The sequence below is a fragment of the Talpa occidentalis genome, unplaced genomic scaffold, assembly GCF_014898055.3.
Source record: "Talpa occidentalis isolate TD23 unplaced genomic scaffold, MPIMG_talOcc4v2.1 talOcc4.10, whole genome shotgun sequence".
Classification (NCBI taxonomy): Eukaryota; Metazoa; Chordata; class Mammalia; order Eulipotyphla; family Talpidae; genus Talpa; species Talpa occidentalis.
In genome coordinates, this window is record NW_023600993.1 from 32,972,434 (window position 1) to 32,989,252 (window position 16,819).

Genomic DNA, 16,819 nt, shown 5'->3' on the forward strand with positions numbered 1-16,819 from the left:
CCCTGCCCCCCACCACACCTCCCACCCATGTGACCCAGGGCTGGTCCTTTCTGCTCTCTGGGTTTCATCCGTGACCTGGCATCCTGTCCAGTTTGCCGAAGCAAGGCCAGGCGGGCCTCCCACACATGAAGCTGTGAAAGCCCCTAGAAGTCCCAAGTAGGGGCACTGGGAGGGATGGGGGCATTTACGGTAGATACAGAGCAGGTCACAGGAAGCTCCAACTGTCACTGGGTGGAGGAACCAGGAGATTTGCATCTGAGAAGCTAACCTAGGGTTGCCATGTGGAGGCAGATGAGAGGGGGCATGTATTCATCCTGGAGTCTCCACTTTAGGGCTTAAGGATTTGGGTGCTAGACTCCTGGAGAAGGGCCATGTTCCTTTCAAGCTTCCCAAAGAAGTGCTGTCCCCACAGACATGTTAGAGAGTTAGGACTTTTTTAGGCTCCTCAGGGCAGAAATCGTCTTCTTAGATGGGCCTCACAGCCCAGTTTCTTGGCCCAGCCCCCCAGCCCCTCCTCAGAGCACCCACCTCTGTATAGTCTTTGTAGCACCAAAGCCCTGCGGCCTTGGTGACATTGTCCTGCCCTGCTCACTCCCCCTACTCAGAGAGCCTACAGGATGCAGATCGCTTGCCTCCGGTGCTGCTGCTGCGACTCATCCACCTCTTTGGTGCCATCCTTGCAGGAGGGAAGGTAGGCAGGGAGGAGCTGTGGGCAGCTGTCTAGGGGTCTCTGCTGGGTGAGCCCCATGCCCACTGAGTGTCTCTGCCCACACCTGCAGGAGAACGGACAGATGGCTGTGAGCACTGGTTCTGTGCAGGGCCTGCTGGCTGTAGTTCGGGACTGGGGGCGACGGCCAGCCCAGGACCCTCGCCTAGTGCTGCTGGCACTAGAGGGACTGGTGGGTGCAGTCCATGTTCTGCACACCAGCCGCACACCCCACCGCGGACCAGAGCTGCGCACCCTGCTCGAGGGCTACTTCCGAGTTCTTAATGCTGACTGGCCAGCGGGGCCAAGCCCAGGCCCTGAAGAGGCCCTCGTCACTCTACGGGTCAGCATGCTCGGTGGGTATGGGCTTCCAGACTCTTGGAGAGGTGGCACCAGGAGGGGAAGGCTCAAGTGATGATAGAAAAGTGGGTGGCATGGGGAAGGTTTAAGACTGACCAAAGGTGCTGCTGGGAGGGCATTAGGGCATAACCTGACCCTTGACCCTTCCACAGATGCCATCCCCATGATGCTGGCCTGTGAGGACCGGCCAGTGCTGCAGGCCACCTTCCTCAGCAACAATTGCTTTGAACACCTGATCCGTCTCATCCAGAATAGCAAGGTGAGCAGGGCCCAGGCTGAGCTGAAAGGGCCTAGATCCCAGAGGCTGAGACCCATGCACATGTGGGTGCTAAGCTGCTGCCGAGCAAACTTGGGCTAGAACCAACTTGGGGTTTCTGACTGGTGGGATGACCTGAAGGTCATTGGGAGGGCCTGGGACATGGACAAGGACAGAGCCTGGGGCATAGGATGACTCTGAATCCCATAGGAAGGTGTTTTGGAAAAATGGGGGCTGCCCATGCCCATTCATTGTCTGCCTTTTCTCTAGCTCCAGGTACAGGGGTAGGATGAGGGGACCACTGTTGTTAGATGCAGTGCCTACTCCTGCCCAATTCCCACCCCCTACCCACAAACTCTGTTCCTCTGAGCAGGGCCTGGGCAGCCGGATCCTCTGCTATTCCCTAGAGCCTGGTAGGGCACTGGCCTGGGTCCCAGGGCACCTCCCTCCCTCTGAGGCAGAGCCCTGACATGCTGCTCTAGGCCCTGCTCTAATCCTGCCCCTCTCCATCTTCCTCTTTTCTCTCCTGCTTCCTTCACCCTTGCCCTTCCCCTCCCCCACAGCTGTATCTGCAGGCCCGGGCGCCCCCTGAGGGGGACAGTGACCTGGCTACCCGGTTACTGACTGAGCCCGATGTCCAGAAGGTACCACCCTGGGGCTGACCAGCTCAGGCACTCACCTCCCTGGGCACCCACCCCCTGAGGCTCCTCACTGACCCTTTCCTGCACTAAGCAGGGGAATAAGGAGATACGAATGTGTAAGGCCTGGTGTGGCCTGGCATTGGGGGGTGGGTCTCCCATGCTGTCTCACCCTCTGTCCCACGTCCCATCCTAGGGAATGGGACAGGAGTGGTCTGTGCCCTGTCTTGTGTTCTACTGGGAGCTGGGATTTAGCTGTGCCAGGCTGGAAGGAACCTTCGAAACTCAACTACCCACCCCTGTTTCACAGAGGAGAAACAAAAGCCCAGATGCCTCAGAATTTGGCTGTAGTCACTCGCAGAAAGACATGTCCCCCACAGGGGACCACTGCTTTCCATGGGTCCTTGCACCTGCCCTAAGCAGGTCACTGCAGTCCCCATGCTCTCGTGTTGACCTCCCTGCCTCGGCCTTGTGTGAGGCTGTGTGAGGCTGCAGGCTGTCAGTTGGAGGCCTTCCAGGTGGCGCACCTCTGGTTGCTCGCCCCCTGGACCCCAGCTGCAGAGCACCACCCTGGTTTTGTCTTCGTGAGGCAGCCCCATGTTTTGGCCGTTTTCTAGAGCCTGTCTGGCTGTTCATCTATAAAGCTAGCGAGGGAAGGTGGCTACGCCTTATATTTACAAATGAGAGAGGCAGAAGAGGCCTGAGGTCAGTCAAGAGTTAGGCAGAGCAGGCACCAGGAGCTCCCTGGGGCCAAAATATGGCCCGGCACCTGCTGATATGCTCTCTAACTGCTCCTGAACCCCCACCTCCTCATGGTAGGGTAGGTCAGGGAGAGGGAGCAGCATGCTCTTGGCTGTCTGGTTCAGCCAGGGCAGCTTCAGTGTCTCCACCTGGACCAGGTGGCAAGAGGCAGGGTAGGTCTCAAAGGTCTCGAAGGTTCTTCTGGTTCTAATACCCTGTGATTGATCTTTCCTAAATTCCCCAACCTCCTGTTAATCATCATGGGTGATGGGACACTCGCTGGCCTCCCTGCACGTGTGTGTCTAGCATGGGTGGGGATGGGTGGGTGTGGAGGTCCATCCACCAGACAATGCGCGGCGGGATAGGGGCTCAGCAAGAGGGTCTACTGTTGATGTGCCCTGGTGAGGCCCTTCCCAGCCTTGATTTCTTCCTTGGCTCTCTGTCAGAGTGGGTCTTGCCAAGCTGCTCAAGAGGGCCCTAGAGTCGGGGTGAGGGCCATAGTAGTTTGGGCAAGGAGTAGAAGACATGGTGTGCAGACAGGGTTGCCACACTCCCAGGGCCCCATGCCTTGGGGTGCCAGCTGCTGGCTTTGTACCCTTTAACTCAAGGGGCTGCCAGTTGTGACACCCTAGCATCTGCCCCTCCTGACAGCCCCTCTCCATCCCAAGGTACTGGACCAGGACTCAGATGCCATTGCAGTCCACGTTGTCAGGGTGCTGACATGCATCATGAGTGACTCCCCCTCAGCCAAGGTGAGGACACTCCCCCTCAGCCAAGGTGAGGACACTTGCTCTCCAATGATAGTAGGGGATGGGGAAGGAGTTAAATTGATCACACAGGGCCTCCCTGGTGGCGCAGCAGGTTGAGCGCTGTGAAGCTGTCCGAAGCCTCTGCAGCACTGGTTCGATTCCCAGCCGGACAGGGAGATTCCCACATGGCGCAGCAGACCTCTCCTCTCTCACCTGCTGCTCCCCTCAGCAGTGTGCTTCGGTCCATCTGCCTGTTCTGCTCACTGCTCTGTCTCTGGTGAATTCTCTCACCCTCCCGTGCCTCTGGCCTGTACCCCAGTTCTTGTATAAATAAATAAATCTTTAAAAAAAATAAATTGATCACACAGCCCCAGAGTTGGCCTGGTTGGTGGCTATTAGAGCAAGTCAGCTGGGGATATGATTGTCCTGCTCTCTAGGGTAAAGATTAGCCCACTGGGCTGCCATGGTCCTTGGTCAGTGCTGAGAGCTGGATCAGTGCTGATGGGGGATGAATACTTGTGGGCTCCCCACCATTTGCAGCATTTGGAGGTGGCTCCACACCCTGCCTCCCTCTGCAGCCACCCACCCTGCTAATATTGATCCAGAGAGCCAGGCAAGGGAGCCCTGAAAATTGATGCCTCCTTCAAGGTTTCCATGGGGTACAGGTTTGCACTGGGGCCCATGTACACACTTACCCTTCTCACCCAACCCCACGTAGGAGGTGTTTAAGGAACGCATTGGCTACCCTCAGCTGCATGAGGTTCTGCAGAGCCACGGTCCCCCCACCCATCGGCTGCTGGAAGAACTGCTTAACATGGTGAGGACAGGGGCTTGGGTCCCCAGGACAGCCAAGACTAAGTCAGGGCTACCATGGGAGGTGAGCTGGGGGCCTGTGTTGACTGTGGCCAGTACATAACATAGTGTGACCTATGGCCTGACCACATGTGGCAGTGTCACTGGGATGAGGATTCTGGGCTGAAGGGGCCCAGAAAGGGCTGCACATTAGCAAGTTAAGGATCAGGTTGGGAACATGCAGTTGGGGCTTAGGCCAACCCAGACTGGGAGCCAGGGGTCAGTGGTGCTGAGGGACTGTTGGTAGGAGTGACAGCCCTCCACACCACTCTGACTTTCCTGAGCCTCGAACACACCTGTAAGCAGGAGAGGTTGGCGCGTGTTGCCTTCCCATGCTATAGGCAAGGAAACTGAAATTGAAAAAGAAAGCCCCACGGTTGGCAGGCTGGCTTGTTCCACACCAGTTGCCCAGGAACTATCACATTCTCTCCACCCGCAGGCTGTGGAGGGCGACCATAGCACATGGCCACCACCAGCAATCCACAATGAGCAGCCGGTGCTGGTACTGATGCAGTGGCTGCCCACCCTGCCCACTGCTGAGCTGCGGCTCTTCCTCGCAAGACGCCTCTGGGGGCTCTGTGACAGCTGCTCTGCCAGTCGTGCCACCTGTGTGCAGGCAGGCCTGGTGGGCTGCCTGTTGGAGACTCTCAGTGCAGGGGTAGCCCTGGGGGCCCGCTGCCAAGAGCAGCTTTTGGCGCTGTTACAAGCCCTGGGTCGTGTGTCACTAAGGCCCCTGGAGCTGCGTCGCCTGCTGCGCCCCCCGCCGGGGCTGGACTCAGGGCTGGATGGACCAGAGTCTGGGAATGCCCGACACGCGGGTGCCATCATTCGGGTATTATCAGGCATGGCCCGGCACCAGGGCCCTGCGCGAGCCCTGCGCTACTTCGACCTGACACCTAGCATGGCGGGTATTATGGTACCTCCTGTGCAGCGGTGGCCCGGACCTGGCTTCACCTTCCATGCCTGGCTCTGTCTGCACCCCACTGCTCCAACACCTGCCATGGCTCCTAGCCGGCCTCTCCAGAGAAAGCAGTTGTACAGGTAGGTGACTTCCAGGGACCAGGGCACAGTGCCAGGGTGAACAGAATAAGTAGGCATAACTGACTTGGCCTGCCCCCAGCTTCTTCAACAGCAGCGGCTCAGGGTTTGAGGCCTTCTTCACGGCAGCTGGGACCCTGGTAGTGGCCGTGTGTACCCGGAAGGAGTACTTCACCATGAGCTTGCCTGACGTGCCCTTTGCCGACTCTGTCTGGGTGAGCATCCATCCTCATGGCCTGGGGTGGGTAGAGGGAGCGCCAAGTCCCAACCCTCACCTGATGCGGCTTCTCTTCTAGCACCGTGTGGCCATTGTCCATGTGCGCCGGCCCTTCAGCCAGAACCTTGTCCATGTCTACAAAGATGATCATCTAGTCAAGACAGCTCCCCTACGCTTCCCCTCCCTCTGTGAGGTGTGCTAAGCAGGGTTGGGGGAGGACTTGAGTGGTTGGAGGGATTTGGACAGGGTGGGGCCTGGACCCTCTGTGTTCCCCACTCCCCAGACAGGCCTCGGACTTCAGCCTCTGGGGTCTGTGCAGGCCTGGGGGTCACTGTGAGGAAGTGGATGCAGGTGGAACCCCAGGCTTTGCTGTGGCCTTAACATCCCCCAACCCTGGCCCCGCAGCCTTTCTCCTCCTGCTGTATCGGCTCTGCTGGGCACCGTACAACGACCACCACCACGGGGCTGCCTGCGCCATCAGCCCCCGCTGCCCTGGCTCACACTCATCCCTCCCTCACCCGCTCCCAGTCCGTCCCAGCCACCACAGGGCTCGGCTGGGGGTCTGGGCTGGTGGCCCCCCTGCAGGAGGGCAGCATCAGCTCCACCCTTGCAGGCACTCAGGACACTCGGTGGGGCAGCCCCACGTCCCTGGAGGGAAAGCTGGGGGCCGTGGCCATCTTCCATGAAGCCCTGCAGACGCCAGCCCTGCACGTCCTGTACACCCTAGGTATGCACTGTTATCCACCCTGCCTGCTCCAGCCCCTCCCCATTGCCCAAGACCCAAGAGGTTGGGTCTTACAAAATGCCCAGGATAGAAGCTAGGGGCCCAGGGAAGAGAACGTGTCCCTACAGCCTGTCCTCTGAGCAGAGAAGAGCAGGCACTGGATAGGGTTTAGCCAAAGGCTCAGCCAGGTCTGAAGCCCCCTACCCATGCCCTAGGGCCCAACGAGACAGCACCCTTCAAGCCTGAGGGGGAACTACATGAACTTGGCACAAAGCTCCTCCTCCATTACTCACCTCAGGTATGTGTGGGGTGGGTAAGGGGGGAAGTAGTTGACTCAGCCCTACTAACTCCCCCTGACTTCTACACTCTATGTGTTGCTCCCTCCATCTGACCCTTGTTGCCTGCTCACCCCCTGCCCCCAGGCCTGTAAGAACAACATCTGCCTGGACCTGTCCCCTGGCCATGGGCTGGATGGCCGTCTGACGGGCCACAGGGTGGAGACCTGGGATGTGAAGGTGTGTGTGCTGGGGACAGCATGTGCAGCACCATGACCATGGGCAGGGTGGGCTGGGCAGTGGCACTGTGCTCTGGGAGGACTTTTCCTCTGAAGAGAGGAAAACTTTCAGGTTCCCAGACTGGTAGATCTGCTAGGGTGGGTCCCAGGAAATGGCTGGGACCTGCTCTCTCACAGCTGTCCCCCCAATCCCCAGGATGTGGTGAATTGTGTGGGAGGCATGGGTGCCCTGCTGCCCCTGCTGGAGCAAGTGGCGGCACGGCCGCAAGAGGCTGAGGCAGGCCCAGCCGAAACACATGACCTTGTGGGGCCCGAACTCACCTCTAGCCATAACACTCAGGGCCTGATTCTCCCACTGGGCAAGTCCTCAGGTAAGAATCCCTGACTCCTGGGTTGGCATGCTGGGGGCAGGAGTGTCTGAGGGTCCTGTGACCACTGGCAGGCCCTTAACACCATCTGTTCCTTTCCTGGCGGCCAGCAGAGGAGCGAATGGAAAGGAATGCAGTGGCTGCCTTTCTGCTGATGGTGCGGAACTTCCTGCAGGGCCACACTGTCAACCAGGAGAGCCTGCTACAATGCCAGGGGCCTGCCATCATCGGGGCCCTCCTGCGCAAGGTGGGACCTGGTGGAGCTGGCGGGGAGCGGGCTGTCCTGAACAAGGGGATTGGGTGGGGAGGCCATGAAAGGGGGACATGATGCCCTGTTAGTGAGGAAGAGCCTCCTGGCAGAGATGGCATTTGAGTGGCGTCTTGAAAGTCTGGATGAGGTTTGGCTGAGAGGGTCTGGGAGAAATGCCAGCAGAGCTTGGAGCAGGAGTCCTGCATGGTGGGAGCCTGCGCTTCAGAGATAGCTGGAGATCACTGAAGGTTTTTGAGCAGGCAGGATGTTTGTTCATGTGCCTGTGAAGAGCAGGGTGGAATCTGGGTGTCTTGACAGCAGACAGGCAGGGTCTGTCAGCTTACCCAGCTCCTTGTCCCACTCCAGGTCCCCAGCTGGACGATGGACATGAATGTGCTCATGTCTGCCCAGCTGCTGATGGAGCAGGTGGCAGCTGAAGGCAACGGGCCCCTCCTCTATCTACTGTATCAGCATTTGCTTTTCAACTTTCATCTCTGGACGCTCAGCGACTTTGCTGTACGCCTTGGTAGGTATGGGGACTTGGTGAGGGGAAGGTGGAGTGAAGGTCTGAGAAGTTACAACTCCACTGTGGGTGATCTATATGTCTTGGGCCATTTGGGGTGTCTGGCGGTTATGGCCCTGTCCTGGAGGATGGGACGGGGCCTCAGCTCAGCCCAGCGGCCTGAGCCCTCTGCTGATGCCCACTCAGGTCACATCCAGTACATGTCAAGCATAGTCCGTGAGCATAGACAGAAGCTGCGGAAGAAGTATGGAGTTCAGTTCATCCTGGATGCCCTGCGCATCCACTACAGGTGAGGCTGGTGGGAGGGCAGATGGGCCAGGGGGCTAACACAGTGGCCTCTGGCCTTGGGGACAGGGCGGTTCAGTTCCCCAGCTCACTTGCCCACTCTCCCTCTTCTCTACCCTCTGTGCCCCTGCCTTCTGGTCCTGGGTGGGTGTGCTTGCTGGGATTGGCCCAGCCCGCAGCGGGAGCGCCCTCTAGCGGCTGACGACCTGCGCACTGTGCAGACTTCGCTCCTGGGTCTGGCCCGGGAGTTCCTGGTCCGGAGCTCCTCTGTTGATGACATGCAGGTCGTGCTGAGCTTTTTGGTCGCAGCGGGTGATGATAGCCAGGTAGGCTGAAGGTTGGCAAGAATGGGGCTTGGGTGAGGGGTGGTGTGTGGACCACGTGTTGAGGGGACCCAGCCCAGTGACTTTGTATCCTCAGGTGGTGGGGGCCCTGGACCTACTGCTGGCACTACTGCAGTCCTCTCCAGCACAGGAGTCTTTAGCTGTCTTCCTACTCGAGCCAGGGAACCTTGAGGTGCTGTTGGCACTGCTGGTGCGGCCAAGGTCACTGCCCCTGCTGCCTGACCGAGTCTGCAAGGTATACCCAGCCCACCCCCAACCCTGGCTTTCCATTCACTGCGGCCCCTGCCTGAGGTCCAAAGAGGTGAACAGGACTAGGGCTAGTAGATAAAGCTAGCTTTACAGGCCACTCTGAGAGCCACGTACCTGTGCAGTGACTTCCCTTTCTTCAGGGACTCCTTTCCCATGATGACACCTCCTCTCTCTGCACCCCAACACACAGATCCTATGCAAGCTGCAGCAGAACGAGCGCTTACCTGAGCGGAGCCGCCAGCGGCTCCGACTGGGAGAGTGTGGCCTTCAGGGGCTTGTCACCTGCCTGCCCGAGGGGACTGTTTCCCCCCAGCTCTGCCAGGGCCTCTGCAAGCTGTTCCTGGGGGCAGGTACAATCTGGTTGGGGCTGAGAGGAAGACCAAGTGGAGGGGTGACAATGATGCAGGAAACAGGGCAGGTGGCAATAGGGAAGGTGTTGGTAAAGGGGCCAGCATGAGCCAGCAGCGGGAGCACAGCCCCTACTGGGGTCAGTGCCTCAAGTCCCCTCTGGCCATTCTTCCAGATTACCTCAACCTCTCAGATCTGTTGGCTGTGGTGCAGCTGTCCCTGCAGGCTGACCTCAGTGTCCGGCTGGACATTTGTCGCTTGGTAAGTGTGTATGTATGGTCCGGGGGCTTCTACCCCCTTTGCCTGCCTGTGATGAGGGGTCTGCAAAAGCCCAAGAAGGAGGGTGCAGGGCAAGCGGTCCAGTGTATCTCTTACTTTCTGTGTCTACTTCACAGCTCTTCCACCTCATCTACAGACAACCAGACGTAGTGCAGCTGCTGGCCCAACAAGCCGGCTGGCAGGATGTGCTAACCCGGCTGTATGTCCTGGAGGCTGCCACAGCTGACAGCCCCCTGCCTCTGACCCCAGAAGTGTCCACTTCCCCAGAGTCAGCCTTAACCAAGCCACCCACTGAGTCACCTGAGTCTTCCGAAGTTTTCCTGCCCTCAGAGGCGACCTGCCCTGACCCTGATGCCTTGTACCACGCTCTTTCCCCCTTTTGTTCACCTTTTGACCTGGGCCTGGAACGGGCCAGTGTGGGCTCAGGCAATACTACTGGTGGCAGCAGTGGGACCCTTACTCCAGCCAGCTATCCCGGAACACCTTCCCCACTCGATGGACCCCGGCCCTTCCCTGCTGCCCCTGGCCACCACAGCTCCAGTCTCTCCAATGTGCTGGAGGATGGCAACCTCCCAGAGCCCACCGTCAGTGGAGATAACACCTCTAATACCAGCAACCCTCAGGTGAGGCTTACCACCAGCCAGGGGTTAGTGCTGGAACCCAGTGCAAGTGGCATAGTCTTTCCAAGATGTGTCCCCATTGTGTATCAGGCCTGCGGCTGCCAGGTAAACCTAGTGCCACCCTCTGTAGCTCTGTCTGCAGTTACCTTCCCAGTGGGATCCCAGGACAGGGCGAGTCAGATGGAGAGAAAGGGGTACCAGCCACATTTCAGAAAGGTAGAGGTTTTCCAGGGCCTATGGGTGGAATAGCTCTAAGCCCTGCCTTGTGCTTCTGGGTTTGGAGATTCTATGGCATTTTTCTAGAAAGTTTCAGAGTTCTTAAGGCTTGTGAGGACTGTGGGATAACTTTGTGAACTGCCTCATCTTCTCTAAGGAGTCAATGAGAACCCAGGATTCTTCCTGGACTCCAGGCAGCCAGGCCGACTTGTAGGCTGAACCCCTTGTAGTGGGTAGGCAGGGGGTTCCAAACATAGATGGCATGGGGGTCAGCCCCCCACCCCAGCCCACACCTCACGCTGCCCACCTGTGCCCATAGCAAACCTCTGAGGAGGAGCTGTGCAACCTACTCACCTACGTGCTATTCTCGGTGACATGGCGGGGTGTGGCAGACAGTGACGAGGCTGCCTGGAGGGAGCGTGGCCAGGTCTTCTCGGTGCTCACCCAGCTGGGGGCCTCAGCCACACTCGTGCGTCCCCCAGACTGCATCAAGCGCAGGTAAGGGGGTAACTCAGGATGTTGGGGCCTCCTGGAAGACTATGGATAAGGAGGTGATAGAGAGCTGAGTTCCTCGCCCACCCCCCAGCCTCCTGGAAATGATGCTGGAGTCAGCCCTGACGGACATCAAAGAGGGGCCCCCTGGGGTCCTGGTCAACCCTACCCAGCAGGCACTTTGGCTTCTGCGCCTGCTGCAGGACTTCCTGTGTGCTGAGGGCCATGGTAATCAGGAGCTGTGGAGTGAAAAGGTAAGACAGCTCAGAGGGTAAGCCGTGTAGGCGTGTGTGTTCACATGAGCTGGCAGCATCGGGTCTGGGAGGTGAATGAACACACATGCAGTCATGGGTACATTAACATTGGTGCCTGAGTGTGGGCTTTGTATACACAAACTCCTCCTGGGCCCCTAGCCCAAACCTTATCTAGCTCCCTCCCCATGGACTCCTTCCCTCCTCTGGTGACACTACCTCTATTATGGTGTGTGTGGCAGCTCTTTGAAGGTGTGTGCAGCCTGCTTGATCGCCTGGAAGCCTGGCCACACCTGGCCAATGGCACGGCGGACCTCCGGGAGATGGCACAGATTGGCCTGCGCCTGGTGCTTGGCTACATCCAGCTGGAAGACCCACAGGTGAGCATGGGGTGAAGAGCAGAAGGGGGTGGCAAGTGTAGGGAGCAGTGGGGGTGGCCAGGCACCACCCACACTTGCCTTTTTGCTCACAGCTGCATGCACAGGCCTACGTGAAGCTGCACGCGCTGCTGCAGACCGCAGTGCCCATGCGCCGCGAGGAGGCCTGCTATGTGCTCTCTAAGCTAGAAGCTGTGCTATCCCGGGCGCTGAACGCCACCCACTCCGAGATGACCACCAAGGGCGCAGGGCCCCCAGCTCTGACTGCTGCCGCCACGGAACGCTACTCTTGGCTGGTGCCACTTGTGCGCACGTTGCTGGATCGTGCCTACAAGCCACTGGGGCTGCAGTGGGGGCTGCCTTCCCTGCCACCAACCAACGGCAGCCCCACCTTCTTTGAGGACTTCCAGGCCTTTTGTGCCACGCCAGAATGGCGCCATTTCATCGACAAGCAGGTGCCTGGAGGTGGGGGCACAGGGAGAGAAGCTGGGTCAGGAGGCCGGGGCCAGTGTTGAGTACTGGTCGCTCTCCACTCCTTGCCATCCTCCAGGTGCAGCCTGCCATGTCGCAGTTTGAAATGGACACCTATGCTAAGAGCCATGACCTCATGTCAGGTTTCTGGAATGCCTGCTACGACACGCTCATGAGCAGAGGGCAGCGGCGCCAGCGGGAGCGGGCATATAGCCGTCGGGCCTTCCAGGTGTGTGGCCTGGGGAACAGCTGATGGGACAGGGTGAAGAAACTGGAACAGAACAGGAAGCAGTCAGTGAGACTCATGGCCTTGTCCTCCTTCACCCCTAGGAGCTGGTGTTGGAACCTGCGCAGCGGCGAGCTCGCATGGAAGGGCTACGCTTCACAGGAGCCCTGAAGCAGCAGGCTGCACAGCACTCCACCGCCATGCTGCACTGGGGGGCGCTGTGGCGTCAGCTCTCCAGCCCTTGTGGGGCCTGGGCCCTGAGGTGGGCAGGGCTTGGGCTGGTTGGTGTAGGGTAGGCAGGTCTTGAGAGAGGGTCTGGAGCTCTAATCTGTGTTTGAGTGACACCTGGGAGGAATGGGGTGGTTTACCCCCCAACCATGACCACGCTGGGGACATACCTGCAGGGACCCGCCCACCCCTCACTGGAAACTGTCCAGTGCGGAGACGTACTCTCGCATGCGACTGAAGCTGGTGCCCAACCATCACTTCAATCCTCACCTGGAAGCCAGTGCCCAGCGTGACAACCTGGGTGAGAAGGAGTGCTGAGCTGGGTCCACCCACCTCACATCCCTGTCCTGCCTAGCTCTGGCTGAGCACCCTTTGGTCTCTTGTAGGTGAGGCCCCTCTGACACCCACCGAGGACACCTCGCTGCCTTTAGCAGTGACCAAAGAGGCCAAAGTCAGCACTTTGCCCGGGGAGCTGCAGGAAGACCAGCTGGGGGAGGACGAGCTGGCTGCGCTGGAGAGCGCGTGAGTGGGACTAGGAGAGAGCTGGCTGCGGGGCGGGCGAAGGTCTGCTCCAGTGTGGGCATGCCTGCCATGGGATTGGTTCTTGGTTCCTGAGCCCATTCCCTCCTTGGCTGCAGGGCTAACGCCCTAAAGGGACTGTTCAGAATCAGCTGTGGGGTTGGAGGAAGCTTTCAAACAGGACTGATGTTGCTTTATCATGGCTAGGCACCCCAGAGCAGGACTATGAAACACAAACCAGAGCAGCATGGGCCCAAGGCAGGCGCTGCGGGTAGGCGTTGGTGGACTGACAGAACTGACAAGACAGTCAGAGATACAGGTTGGGGGTGTGGCTGGGGGCCAGTGAGCGCCAGACCCTGGGCAGCTCCTTCCTGTCCTCCATGAGGTATAAGATAGTGACTTGCTGGCACTTGGTGGTCCTTGGGCTTGTTGGGAAGGGGGTCCCGGAACCCAGAGCCTGAGGCGGGTACTGGTGTCTAGGATGGAGGCGGCAGAGTTGGACGAACAGCATGAGAAGCTGGTGCTGACAGCTGAGTGCCAACTAGTCACGGTGGTGGCTGTGGTCCCAGGGACGCTGGAGGTCACCACACAGCATGTGTACTTCTACGATGGTAGCACCGAGCGTGTGGAAACAGAGGAGGGTATGTTCCAATGTCATGATGGCAGAGCATGGCGGGGGTCTGGTGGGGCCAGGCCAATTGACTCCTGGACCTGCTGTCCTTCCCCACAGGTATCGGCCATGACTTCCGGCGCCCGCTGGCCCAGCTGCGTGAAGTCCACCTTCGGCGTTTCAACCTGCGCCGTTCAGCACTTGAGCTCTTCTTCATTGATCAGGCGAACTACTTCCTCAACTTCCCGCCCAAAGTGGGCGGGTCCACAGCGTCATCTCCTTGCCAGGCCCCCAAGACCCCACCACGCCCCATCCCACCCCACACCCAGGTACGGAACCAGGTATACTCGTTGCTCCTGCGCCTGCGACCCCCTAGCCAAGGCTACCTAAGCAGCCGCTCCCCCCAGGAGATGCTACGTGCCTCTGGCCTCACTCAGGTAAGAACTCGGGGGTGTATGGTGATGGGGGCTGAGACTGGGACCCTGAGGGAAGACCGCTGGACAGCCCAGTTGGCTCACTTCTTTCTTGCGCCTGTTCCCCAGAAATGGGTGCAGCGTGAGATATCCAACTTCGAGTACTTGATGCAACTCAATACCATTGCGGGGCGGACCTACAACGACTTGTCTCAATATCCTGTGGTGAGGGCCTGCTGCACACCCCATCCCTGCCCCTCTGGGCTGCCAGCCCTGGTTCACCCAAGTGCAGGCACTGATGGTGGGCCAGACCCTGAGCTTGGAGCTGGGTGGGTGCTGCCTCTTCCCTGCCCACCTCCCACAGCCAGCCTCCCCTTTTAGTCTCTGTTCTCCCAGAGGGAATCCTGCTCCAGGACAGTCCGTCCTGGTCCTGTATGGCCCCCCCAAGTGGTACATCCCCATCTTCTGAGGGTGAGGGCAGGGCAGGGTGGGCAGCTAGGTCATCGGGGCCTTCATACACCCCCTGCCCGGGTGGGCGGCCAGTTCCCCTGGGTCCTACAGGACTACGTGTCCCCAACCCTGGACCTCAGCAACCCCGCCGTCTTCCGGGACCTGTCCAAGCCCATCGGTGTGGTGAACCCCAAGCATGCCCAGCTCGTGAGGGAGAAGTGAGCACATGGGTGGGCTGGACTTGGGGGTTGGGATGGGCAAGGGGAGGGTTTCCGTTGATTCCGCTAATCGTGGCTCCAGGTATGAGAGCTTTGAGGACCCGGCTGGCACGATTGACAAGTTCCACTATGGCACCCACTATTCCAATGCAGCGGGCGTGATGCACTACCTCATCCGCATGGAACCCTTCACCTCCTTGCACGTCCAGCTGCAGAGTGGCCGGTGGGGCCCAGTGGGTGATGGGTGGGTGGAGGGGCAGAGGAGGGGAAGAGGCAGGTCCTCCAGGCATCTTCAGCCCTCTGGCTCCCTTCTTTCCCCCAGCCACGCCTTCTCCCTCCATGTCCCCCGTCTCCCGACCTCACTTTGGCCCATATCCTCCCCCAGCTTTGACTGTTCTGACCGGCAGTTCCACTCCGTGGCGGCAGCTTGGCAGGCCCGCCTGGAAAGCCCTGCTGATGTGAAGGAGCTCATCCCAGAGTTCTTCTACTTCCCTGACTTTCTGGAGAACCAGAATGGTAGGAGCTGCGGGGGGTGAGGGGGAAGTGAAGAGAACAGACTGGCCAGGGGATAACCAGGGAGCAGGTGAAGTGGCACAGCAAGACAGCTGATCCAGTCCTCTGTGCCAGGCTTTGACCTTGGCTGCCTCCAGCTGACCAATGAGAAGGTGGGCGACGTGGTGCTACCCCCCTGGGCCAGCTCTCCTGAGGACTTCATCCAGCAGCACCGCCAGGCTCTGGTGAGGAGCACACAGATGGGGCCGAGAGTCAGGGTGGGGCTGGGCTCACCCTAGACTGACTGCCCCCCCACCCCAGGAGTCAGAGTACGTGTCCGCCCACCTGCACGAGTGGATCGACCTCATCTTTGGCTACAAGCAGCGGGGGCCAGCGGCAGAGGAGGCCCTCAATGTCTTCTATTACTGCACCTATGAAGGTGGGCAGTGATCTGCACTCAAGGCTGGGGGGCGGGGGAGAGGCGGGGCTGGGGCACAGACAAGGAGTGCTGCATGCAGAGGGCACAGAGGGAATATTGATTGTTCTGCTTGCCTACCCAGGGGCAGTGGACCTGGACCATGTGGTGGATGAGCGAGAACGGAAGGCTCTGGAGGGCATTATCAGCAACTTTGGGCAGACTCCCTGTCAGCTGCTGAAGGTAAAGGCAGCTTGGAAGACACTGGTCAGGGATGCCCATGTCATGGTGCTGACCAGCCACTTGCCCACAGGAGCCACATCCAGCTCGGCTGTCCGCTGAGGAAGCAGCCCAGCGCCTTGCACGTCTGGACACTAACTCACCTAGCATCTTCCAGCACCTGGACAAGCTCAAGGCCTTCTTCGCAGAGGTGAGAGGAGGCAGGTCCTCACCTTCTAACTCCATGAAATCCATGAAATGGATTAGCCCTACCCCAACTTCTTGGGGTAGATGGAAAGCCTAAGTCAAGGTCACTGATACTAAGACATCTTGGAAAGTAAACATGAGAGGAATATGGGAGCAGCTCGAGGAGTCAGGGTGAACCCAGGACAAGGGGTACTCACCTAGTCAATCTGAAAGTCCTCACTTTCCTGTCTGCATCCCAGAATGGTTCTAGGCCTGACTTTTTTAGATGCCTCTCCTACTCCAAGGGGACTTGGAGTAATAGAATGGGAGGAGTAATGTTGAGACAAGCTTGAGATTCGGAAGGATCTTTCTTGTTCATCCTGGCTTTTCATTTTCTGAGAGGGTCTCTTGAAAGCCCACTGGGCTCTCATGCTTGTTTTCTGGAGGAACCTCTGCCTTTATGACGCCTGGCTGTGACCCCTGGGGTGAGGGCGAAGGGAGGAGTGGGGCCTCAGAGAGCAGGTAGTGTACAGTGTGCGCCCCGCTGGCTGCTCTGGTACAGCTAGCCCTGCGTTCTGCCCTGCAGGTTGTCAGTGATGGTGTGCCCCTGGTGCTGGCCCTGGTTCCCCACCGGCAGCCCCACTCCTTCATCACCCAGAGCTCCCCAGACCTGTTGGTAAGTGCACTGGGCACTGACCTCCACTCCCTCTCTGCTCTGCACCAAATCCACCTCTGTCCCCTCTCGCCCACAGGTGACCGTGAGTGGCAGTGGGCTGCTGGGTACCCACAGCTGGTTGCCCTATGACCGCAACATAAGCAACTACTTCAGCTTCAGCAAAGACTCCAGCTTGGGCAACCCCAAGTAGGACAGAGGGCTGTGGTGGCGGTGGGCTATAAATACCCTGCACCCTGACTTGTCTCCCCATCCAGTCAGAATTTGGGCCATATGTAAGGTCTGGCCAAGGTCTCTGAAGG

General features: G+C 59.1%; 1 protein-coding gene across 8 annotated transcripts in view; it reads left to right on the forward strand.

Moving 5' to 3' along the window:
- NBEAL2 (neurobeachin like 2) overlaps positions 1-16,819 on the forward strand; it is a 28,634-nt gene that overhangs the window by 9,910 nt on the left and 1,905 nt on the right. For 3 of the 8 annotated variants that reach the window (XM_054693752.1, XM_054693756.1, XM_037528003.2), the window contains 41 exons: positions 606-691; positions 780-1,062; positions 1,219-1,325; positions 1,886-1,966; positions 3,370-3,453; positions 4,169-4,267; positions 4,742-5,343; positions 5,423-5,555; positions 5,637-5,750; positions 5,963-6,284; positions 6,497-6,579; positions 6,704-6,796; positions 6,992-7,166; positions 7,274-7,410; positions 7,780-7,939; positions 8,123-8,225; positions 8,394-8,547; positions 8,642-8,800; positions 9,005-9,164; positions 9,338-9,423; positions 9,558-10,064; positions 10,597-10,775; positions 10,864-11,023; positions 11,263-11,400; positions 11,493-11,852; positions 11,948-12,097; positions 12,199-12,356; positions 12,499-12,623; positions 12,709-12,844; positions 13,322-13,482; positions 13,572-13,888; positions 13,994-14,089; positions 14,408-14,532; positions 14,615-14,755; positions 14,918-15,048; positions 15,160-15,269; positions 15,346-15,463; positions 15,585-15,682; positions 15,753-15,869; positions 16,431-16,520; positions 16,597-16,706. In XM_054693752.1, the coding sequence (XP_054549727.1) occupies positions 606-691; positions 780-1,062; positions 1,219-1,325; positions 1,886-1,966; positions 3,370-3,453; positions 4,169-4,267; positions 4,742-5,343; positions 5,423-5,555; positions 5,637-5,750; positions 5,963-6,284; positions 6,497-6,579; positions 6,704-6,796; positions 6,992-7,166; positions 7,274-7,410; positions 7,780-7,939; positions 8,123-8,225; positions 8,394-8,547; positions 8,642-8,800; positions 9,005-9,164; positions 9,338-9,423; positions 9,558-10,064; positions 10,597-10,775; positions 10,864-11,023; positions 11,263-11,400; positions 11,493-11,852; positions 11,948-12,097; positions 12,199-12,356; positions 12,499-12,623; positions 12,709-12,844; positions 13,322-13,482; positions 13,572-13,888; positions 13,994-14,089; positions 14,408-14,532; positions 14,615-14,755; positions 14,918-15,048; positions 15,160-15,269; positions 15,346-15,463; positions 15,585-15,682; positions 15,753-15,869; positions 16,431-16,520; positions 16,597-16,706 (6,748 nt within the window). The remainder of the gene's footprint in view (positions 1-605; positions 692-779; positions 1,063-1,218; positions 1,326-1,885; positions 1,967-3,369; positions 3,454-4,168; positions 4,268-4,741; positions 5,344-5,422; positions 5,556-5,636; positions 5,751-5,962; positions 6,285-6,496; positions 6,580-6,703; positions 6,797-6,991; positions 7,167-7,273; positions 7,411-7,779; positions 7,940-8,122; positions 8,226-8,393; positions 8,548-8,641; positions 8,801-9,004; positions 9,165-9,337; positions 9,424-9,557; positions 10,065-10,596; positions 10,776-10,863; positions 11,024-11,262; positions 11,401-11,492; positions 11,853-11,947; positions 12,098-12,198; positions 12,357-12,498; positions 12,624-12,708; positions 12,845-13,321; positions 13,483-13,571; positions 13,889-13,993; positions 14,090-14,407; positions 14,533-14,614; positions 14,756-14,917; positions 15,049-15,159; positions 15,270-15,345; positions 15,464-15,584; positions 15,683-15,752; positions 15,870-16,430; positions 16,521-16,596; positions 16,707-16,819) is intronic. The other 5 variants (XM_054693754.1, XM_054693748.1, XM_054693760.1 and 2 more) reach the window with 3 other exon arrangements.